The following is a 9,771-nucleotide window of genomic DNA, read 5'->3' on the forward strand; positions in this document are numbered from 1 at the left end:
GGGATGAAGTAGAGCAATGGCTGTGAGGTAGATCTTCTTGTCCAACATTAGTGTCTGACCTTCCAAATGATATTCTGGAATAAGGGTAAAAAAAAAAAAAAATTCCCATCAGAGAAGAAAATCACTGCCATTAGCTGTCATGAAATTATTGTTTTTTGTCAGTCGCTGCTTATTCATCAGGGTTGGTGTTACTCCCACAAGCTGTGTCTTTCCACTACTGACACAAATGACCTATCAGCCTCCTCATGGTAGACTTATGATTTCATCACAGATGGACATGGGGGAAACAGATGAAAATCATATGTGGGTGGGGTTGAAGGAAAGATGAACCAGCTGCTTAATGGACTGTCTCCATCCATTGACAACTGTAGGACCATAAATACCAGAGTTGTTCATGTATCTGTCAAATGATACATATTAGAGCCAATGTCCCGTTCATCTCGGAAATCAAATGTAAAATTACATTTCTAATCAAATTCTCCTTTTTTTTATGTTAATTTTGACACTAGCACAATCCCAATCATTGCGGAAAAAAAAAAAAATCAAAGTGTTTCTAAAATAATGGTGGACACCCTTGAGACTGATACAGCGTTCTAGTTCAAGGGGAACCAAATAACCTTTTGGTGAACCAGCCAGGTGTTGTAAATTACAGCCAGCTCCATCCAAAAGCTGTTGGAGGAAATGTCTCAACACCAAGAGCACCTCAGCAAAATGAGCCTAAGGCTGCCACAGGTGCTTGTGTTTCCAATAGATTTCACAAAGCATATAACTTTGTTTAACAGATTTTTTTCTCTGAGCACTGTTGACAGCATGTTGGCATGGAAAACATTTCCATCCCTGCACCATCATTTCTAGTGCAGAACATCTGTAGGCTTAACCAACATTTAAGGGCATAAAATGTTTGAATTTTGCTGTCTTTATCTTACCTTTGAAACTTTCTAAAATATGTTGTCACTTTACAACCACACACTTCAGTGTAGGAGAAATACTACATGGGTGGTATGAGTTTCTCTCAATCGGTGGGTTGCTGGTTCGATACCGTTCTCTCCATCATGTCTTTGGGCAAGAGGTATGGGTTTCTAAGTAAGGGAGACTGAATACAAATCCATGCCACACCATTCAGATTTTTAAAAAATGTTATCATTCTCCCAACACTTCTGAAGTATTTGATACTTTGTGTTGGTCTGTCACAGCAAAAAATATTACTACTACTGCTACTAATAATAAGAAGAATAATTGGTGTATTTAGTTTTTCAAGCCACTGCATATAAAGGGAACTCGATGAGTAAGTTAGCAACCCTCAACAGAAATCTGTTGTTTTACACTGTCGGTGCAATAAAACATCGAAAAATATCCTCCCTCGCAACCTGGAAAGTGATCACATAAACTGATTTTGCAACACTGTTTCAAATGAAACGAGAGAAAAATGAAAAAAAAAATCAAAAAAATCCTCGGCTCTCATTTGAGTTTGAACTTTTTTAGCATCTCCGTCTGAAGCAGCACTTGGGAATTTCACCGGATCAGCTGTCCCAGGGCTCAGTCCAGTCATGCGCTCACTCAGACAGCATTCCTCATTTTAAGATGGGAACACAGGAGAAAATACAGCACAACAAAGACAAATTATTTTGTAACAATCTCATAATTTATTTAAATATATCTCATTATCTCATTTTTAAATATATATATACTCATATATAGATATACACTTTTACATATATAACACTTTTTTTTTGCTAAAGGCCAGCCACGTTCTTTAATGGTGGATTCTTCCTATGGTTGTGTTTACTGTATATACATTACACTCCTGGTTGGACAGATCATGACCTATGATTTATGTAGGTCATGATCTACATAAATCATGCAGATTTATGTAGATCATAAATCTACGTGTTTATGTAAAATACATAAACACGGTCTTTACCTCGCAGTACCCAGGGTTAGTCTATCCACAGGTTGGCTGTGGCTTAAAGCCACCACTTGTGTTTTTGGTTTTGCAGAAAAAACAATGTCCTTGTAATAATTTAACGACAGTTCATTCTGAGCACAAGTGGGTGACTAACGCCGTCACCAGCTGGGGGTCAGCGAGAACTTCTGTTTTTAGATTGTGATAGTGCAGTAGAAGAAGGGCCAATGTCAGCCTAAAACACTCAACAAGGGCAAAAATGTCTCAAAAGGAAAGTGATTCTTGTTTCTTATTTGTTTAAGCAACATCCTTTTGAATTCCAGTGCGGTGTGGAAGAAAAGCCCCCACTTTGCTTATCTTTGCCAGCTCCTCCTCTCTTCACTCTTCACCTGCTCTGTGTTTTTCCTCGACTCGATGCTCCCGTGTAATGACAGCTAACCCGTTGAGGCCCAGCCGAAGTGGAGATTGGCAGCAATTTTCACCTCAGCAGAAGGGACGCGAGTGAAGCAAAAACGCTGTGCCCTAAAGTCAGACAGGCCGGTCAGATTTAGGCTTCCCTCTTACTGTCCAAAGGCACTTTTTCACCAATGTATTTCTTTTTTTTTTTTTTGTATCTTTTCTTCTGAAGCACACGTTTGACTTCAACCTGCAAATCAGAAAAAGGCAAAAGTAAGCATGGCCTTCAGTCAAGCAGCGCTATGAAACAATCACAAATGATAAATGAGGAAACTTGATTTGTAACAGAGCTGAGGCTCTCACTGTGCCACTACAAGGGCGTGTGTGTTGTTACAGCCAGCATGTTAAAACCAAGAGCAAATGTCTGAGTGTTTCTTGAGCAACATGATCTACACTCTGAACACAGTTCCAATTCAAGCTGAGTTTTATGAGTTACGCCTGATTATGATCATTTGCTGTTTACGAGTGTTTGGCAGAGTGGTGGGAAGCACCTCACTTATGAGAAAAAGCCTCAGTTTTAGGAATGCCCCACTGCACGGTAAAGGCCTGCATGCAAAAACCCAACTGGCTTTGATCCATACTTCTTTGGCATGTTCTTGAATTATTTCAGCACTAAGATGGTGTTCAGCTCAAAATATCTGGGAATTATATTGTTAATGTGTTCATTTGTAACACGATGCAGAGTGATTACTAGAACTGTTGTGCTTCTTTTCCATAAATAGTCTGACCAGATGTGAACATAAACACCAGTGATCCAAAGTTTTGAGGAGCATTTTAGAAAAAAAAAAAAAAAAAAAAAAAGATTACAGCACAACCTTTTTGACCTTTTTCTGTATTGTGCAAAATCACAGTTTTAAAAATGGACCATCTGAACAGACTTTTATTTAGCATAGCAAATTCCTATTCAAGTTATTTATTTACAAATGTAATAGCAGTAAACAAATTGTGGAGGCAAAGTCGCTTATCTGACTTGTAGACATTTGTTCAGACAGTTTTCAGAGTGTAATGTTTCAATGCAATTCAGAAAAGTTGAGCAGGAAAGGCTGTTTGTCAATTATTGATTGATTGCTTTGCAGTTGCACAGACAAAAGCAACAGAGTGATTTAACTTCTGACAAAATTTTGATTGTAACATTATCTGCCAGGCTACAAATACCTTCCTCTCAGTGATTTTTTTTTTTACGTTTTCTTGTTGCTGTAACTACAAAAGTTAAGTTTTTAGATCTTTTTACAGCTCGATCGCCTCAAGGAGCTGTGACTTCATTAACTTATACCATAGGCTCGCTGTGTGTGTGTGTGTGTGTGTGTGGGGGTGTGTGTGTGCGTGTGTGTGTGTGAGTGAGTTGAAGCATTGTAGTACCTTTTGAGTGTGCACGCGCTACCCCTCTGTGCACTGCGGGCTGCCCGCGAGCCGTGTGAGAAGTCGTGCACATCTTTTGAAGTCTGAGAAAGAGAAAACACAAAGAGAAAGACTGAATCATTTTCTTTTCACGCAGTATGTTGACGTTGGACGATGATAGCTTTCCCTCCTGGTGCAGGAGGTCCAGGGTAATCGTGGCTTACATGCAGGTAATGTGCAGTCTCTGGTGTGGTGGTAAAGTCTGTACGCGTTCTTCCTGCACTTGGAGCTGAACACGAGGGGACCTGACGGAGAAGGAGAAACAGGGTCTTTGAACGCATTTCTAACGTTTGCATCCATCTTCATCAACATCTGCTTTGTGGCTTTAGTCCAACTTTAGGGACTATGCATTTTGTGTGGCATAAAGAAGTATAAGCTAAAATGCAAATTGGTGAATTTTTGGTGTACTAGAAAATATGAAACTAGGAAATATATCATTTAAAAACACCCTAAGCAGGATCAGTTCTTCATTCTGTTTTTAATCAGACATTAAAATTAAGTTTAGCCACAAATACACTAAAACTCCAGATATTCTGTTCTCTATCACCTCATAACTAAAGGTGGAGCGTTGTATGGCAAGCCATTAGGGCCAAATATTAGCACTTTTTTCAAACTGGCTAGTAAAAAGTTTTACATGAAAAAAGTTTTATGTAAAAATTGTAGTTTAATGAGCCAGATTGCTGTGTTTTACACCGGTGAAATGAAGTTTACATGACTCCACCTGAGCAGCAATAAGAAAAAAAAAAGCTTGATGAGTTGCTTAGCAGCAAAAAACAACATAATTTTACCAAGTCATTGAAAGCTTCGTTTTGTCATGCAGCTTAACAAATGACATAATTTAATGAGCAGCAGGAAAGTGACAATTGTATTTCTTTTACTTCCAAGCAGCAGAGAACAGTGTCGTCCAATTAATGAACAACACTTTTTACACTTAGCAGCTCAACAATTAACACTTTTTTACAAACTGCAGAAAAAAAGCCAAATAAAAACAAATTATTTATGTTGTTTACCTCTGAGTAGCAAAAAAAAAGCTGTTTTATCCCTCCATTGCTTACAGGTTATTCAATATGAAGCTGCTTGATATAAAATACCTTTCCGTTGGGGTTTTCAATGAGGGTTGTGTCCTGCCTAAATTTACGTTTATATTTTTTTGTTTCGTTACCAAATATGTTATTTGACAATAGTAACTTGACATACTGGAATACCTCGACAAAGTGCTGATGGGGGGCAGTAGTGGGGAGCAAACCGGAAGTTTTATTTTAATACGTTGGCTGAACTGAAACAGGAAGTGCAATAATGGGCACAAATAGCTTGCCATAGATCACTTCAGTCCCTCCGTGGCAAAAAAATATCAGACTCGAACTGAAAACACATCTTAGAAAAGAGGAACAATTTAACAGGTTCTTACCTGTGAAATATTTAATTATTCTCTCTTTCATTTTGTAATCTGTAGGGGTTAAAACTGCGGGAGGAGAGAAAACGAGAGAAAAGGTTACACACTAATTAAATGAAGGCTAACACCAGCACAAATAAAGTTCTACGCCATGCTATTGTCACAGTGTTTTATTTGAGGGTCATGGTCCACTCACCCAGGGCCTGGTTCCCTTTGTCCGTCTTGCCGCGGAAGTCCCTCTGCTCTACCGACGCGCTGCCCACCGCCCGCGGCGTCAACGGGGCTTCCGTTCTTGCTGCGTGTCGCCCCCGGTTATCCTCCACGTGCTTCATAATCTCCACCATCCGCCTCAAACTCCGCGGCGCGTCCCCGCCGGCCGCCGCGGTGGGCGCGCTCTCGCCGCAGTGCTCGGTTAGAGCGCACATCAGTAACAGCAGTCCCACAACAACGGGTTTGCGCGGTGCGCTCATAGCTCCAGTGTAGTGAAGAAAGTGGAAAGTGGACGCAAGGGGGAAAAAAGTAAACTCTTCTTTTTGAAGACCTGAGGGATGAGATTGAGGACGAATTTTAAATATTGGCACTCTTAAATGACCAGAATCATATTATTAAGTAGAAGCCTAACATATCCATGCAACCTAACGTACGGTCAGGTCAAACATCTTAGTTAATAAACAAAAATAAAATAAAAATAATAAATAAATAAATAAATAAATAAAAATCTTAACACTTTTTAATAAGTATGGTTTTAGATTACAGTTTTAGTTGTGAAAAGTGTCATTACCTTTTCAAAGTTCTCCTACGCTCTGACTGCGTCCGGTGAGTCCTGCCAAAACGATGCACATGTGCGTAACTTTTTTTAATCTCTCTCTCTCTCTCTGTTGAGTTCCCGTCCTGATCCCAGTAAGTGTTCACTTTTTAAAAAAAGTCGGCTCCTGTTTGCGTAGAGTTAAAGCTACGGAAGTCATATGTGTGGTCACCGAAGGTTGGTGATCATCCTCCAAGCATCGGGCGTGCAAACGCGTAAAAAGAAGAAGAACAACAAGAAGAAGAAGAAGCTGATATTATCCCGTGTGGCGTTCCAAGTTTGCCCCCTCTTGTGCGTCCAGTCGCTTTTTATTCTATCTCCCCGACGGCGGGGGGAGAGAGGACTGTCCCCTGTGGACTACTCCACAAATTTATGTGGTAATTATTGGAAACGGTACCTGAAGAGGAGAGTTAACAGGAGTTGTCCGATCATCCCTTGAATGCTGTGTCAAGTTTACTGAGCCCCCCCCTTCCCTCCCTCTCCTCCTTTCCGTTACTCCATTTATCTGTGCGATATACGCGGTTACAGGAAGCGTCTGTCTTCCACTAATACTTCCACTGAAATTTCCAATCAGCCCAGCGTGCAGCGCAGATGCAGCACATCTTAGTGGAAATGCTGCCATATCCTTCTTGGGATCCTCATAACCTCATTTAGAGCCATTGCGCGCTTTACATCCATCATGGAAAATTGAAACCCAATTATGCACCTTTTAGGGACAATTCTTTGAAAATTGATTGTTTTGTTTTGTTTTAAATTCGTTCCCGGTGGGTTTCTCAACAGAGCAAGCCTCCGGCCGAGGTTCGTCCTCGCTGGAGATTAGTGTGCACTGTCCTGCTGCTGGGGCTGGAGGAGCTTTCTTAAAAGTCGGGGCGTGCGACTGGCTCCCACGCCCACCACTTTCAAATCTCACAAACCTGCAAGGGGAGACATAACTTTGAGAAGAAATATTAATTCACCCCAAACTTTGCTACCTAATAAGAGAAAGCAGGATACAGAAAGCTTATGAGCTACTTGGAATCTTTATGAAACTAACCCAAATAACTGGCGCATAGTTTGCTATTTTTTGTTTTGTCATAATCGGATAAGAGCATTTTATGGAGGTATAGTCTCTAATTTCCCTGCAAAGTTCAGCGAGGAAACGACCTTGCCGCCTTGCTTTAAAGAACAAACCATGGGTGCTGAAAGGACAGCGCACTGTCACCATTCTCCGAAGTTCTTTACTGAACTGTGCTTTGTTTTTTTGTTTTTTTTTACGCATTCCTGGCTAAGGGAGTCTGCACAAAGTTTTTAAAAGGGTGGCCAGAAGTGTAGTGGCCGAAGAGAAAAGAAATAAACGATGACAAAATATAGGTGATATCTGGTTTCCCTGCTGATTCACACCGTCATCAGCAGATTCGACCCTGTTCTGTTGGGAATCGGTAGTCAAACTTATTTCAAGGCTCATGAGAAAACCCGCCCCAAAAAAACCACTGAGGCAGGAACATGTTTGCTTTCCAATGAGCACGTATCAGCAGATTTAGAGCAGAGATTTGCGTACGAAGAGAGTTAATAGGTTCTGACTGAATTTATTTATTTATTTATTTATTATTTATCTGTAAATTATTGAGATGGTTCTTCTGGAAACTTCTGGTAGATCTACAGTTGCTGAAAAACTCATATCAGGTCGTGTTTACATCACTAAAGGGTGTAAGTTGCTGCCATGTGATTGGCTGATTCTCTATTTGTGTTAACACGTCAGATAGATAGATAGATAGATAGATAGATAGATAGATAGATAGATAGATAGATAGATAGATAGATAGATAGATAGATAGATAGATAGATAGATAGATAGATAGATAGATAGGTTAGGACATTAGGAAATTAGGACATAATTTTTATTTTTATTCTTTTACAAATAAGTGAAGAATTGACAGTTTCAGCAGAGGGCGTCATTCTGCAGTTGCTGCACACACTCATGCTGTTCACATAAGCAAACCCTCAGCAGTGCCCTGAGCCAGCATGTTTGAGGAAATTTGACTCATGAGATATTTACATACAAATGGATTACCAAAGTACCATTGTGAAAACCAATCAGATCAAATTACACCACAGGATCCACATCTGCTTTGTTGGTCAGCTGTGCGCCTTGCATCATAACAGATCTCACTCACCGAAGTCACTGTGTAGCATAGGAAGGGTGAGAGGTTTGAAAAACTTAAATGCAAAGTAAAGAAAAAAAAAAAACATGTTTGAGGCACAAGACCTGGAAACTTTGTCCGACCTTTCCAGAAAGGCAAACAGAAACCCGATAAGGGTTGGCTTAGATCACAAATAAAGACAAACAAACTTCATATTAAAAATTTTTTCTAGCATTCTGAATGAATGAAAAGAGCAAAAATGGTCTTCGAATCATGCATTTTGCAGTTCACCGCTGCTGGAAATGTCCAAGAATCCTTTCTGTTTCTCATTATGTCTTTATTGGTCGCATTTTTACATGCAAAAGAAGTTATGAAAGGCTTACCATTTGAATATTAGCTTGCTTAACCTCAATAATAACCTTAGTCAACTTTCCTTAGTGGTCACATGTGAAGCAGTGCTCTCTGCCATGTTTCATTCAGTGAGTCAGGCTCATGTGAGTTCAAGTGAACCATGAACGGTAAAATTTCCCAGATCCTATGGGGTTGTGTTGCTTCTTTCAACATTGTATTGTAGCACTTTCTATTTCCAAATGACCTTTCTGCAGTTTATCTGCTTGTCATGAGCGGATGTTATACTGTGGTTGTTTCTTGTCCAAGTTGATTCTGTCTCTTTTTGACTTTGAGAAAACAGAACTGTTCCGTCCTTTCATAAATGTTGAAATTTATTTAGCTTTGTATCAGTTCCCCTCCCCCCACCCCCTCTTCATTTGTGGGGTTGGCTAAACTCGCAACACTAATGATTATGACTTTTAAAGTGAACTCTGGGCTTGAAAACACATTTTCTAAATTAGGTGAAAACAGGAAACATGAACTTTCAGTTTCTCAAAGGAATTGGTGTATCATAAAAATGAAAAAAGTGAACATCTGTGGAAAGAATATCCATATAAACAGATGTTTTTTTCATTAATTTCTGTTTTTCTTTTTCTCAAATTTGAGAAAACAAATACAATTTGAGTATCAAATTGTATAGCTATACTCAATCTCAAATTGAGTATAGCTATACTCAAATTGTATAGCTATATCTTTAGCTATACTCAAATACATTTGAGTATATATATGTATATATACTCAAATACATTTGAGTATAGCTAAAGGCCATGCTCACCTACTCTACCTAATAAGATGATAACGAATAACTTGTGCCTCACAATAAATTATAGCAATGTGTGATTAACAGCAAACAAACCCTGGTCCCAGTAATCTGCGGGTGCCATGCAGAAAAGCAATAGAAAACTTGTTCAGGGTGCCACTGGCAGAACAATTGAAATGCCAGCCGCCCATACGGCACATAGCAAAGCATAAAGATCCAAAACTCAGATTAAATCTGGTTTAGAATGGATAAGGTAGGATAATGAGTGTAAGAGTGAATATTTGAGTTATGAAAATGTAAAATGTTTTGGAAATGTTTTATTTTGAAAGGCTCCCCGGATGGGGAAAAAGAGCGAGCGTTCGGTGACAGCTGAGTTTGGTGACAACTGATTGAGGAGCGGGAAAGAAATTGAATGTTCGAGAAACAGCTCAGTTGTTTCTGTGGATTATCCTACAAAGGAGAATCACAGTATCTGGACACCCACAAGTCTTACAATAGATGTCTGAAACTTTTGGACCTTGTTTAAAATCCCAGTCATCTCCAGGA

The 9,771-nt window shown here is 39.5% G+C and overlaps 1 protein-coding gene across 1 annotated transcript; it reads right to left on the reverse strand.

Moving 5' to 3' along the window:
- Positions 1-1,620: 1,620 nt before the first annotated feature.
- On the reverse strand, positions 1,621-8,429 carry alkal2a (ALK and LTK ligand 2a). The gene is made up of 5 exons (XM_088001806.1): positions 5,347-8,429; positions 5,166-5,219; positions 3,922-4,002; positions 3,719-3,801; positions 1,621-2,549 (listed from the first exon to the last, which is right to left on the reverse strand). Exons 1-4 carry the CDS (start codon positions 5,618-5,620, stop codon positions 3,737-3,739), a joined length of 474 nt encoding a protein of 157 aa, XP_087857932.1. The 5' UTR covers positions 5,621-8,429; the 3' UTR covers positions 1,621-2,549; positions 3,719-3,736.
- Positions 8,430-9,771: the final 1,342 nt, after the last annotated feature.

Source organism: Poecilia mexicana, unplaced genomic scaffold (assembly GCF_051168715.1).
Source record: "Poecilia mexicana isolate PSO_F unplaced genomic scaffold, ASM5116871v1 scaffold_21, whole genome shotgun sequence".
Taxonomy (NCBI): Eukaryota; Metazoa; Chordata; class Actinopteri; order Cyprinodontiformes; family Poeciliidae; genus Poecilia; species Poecilia mexicana.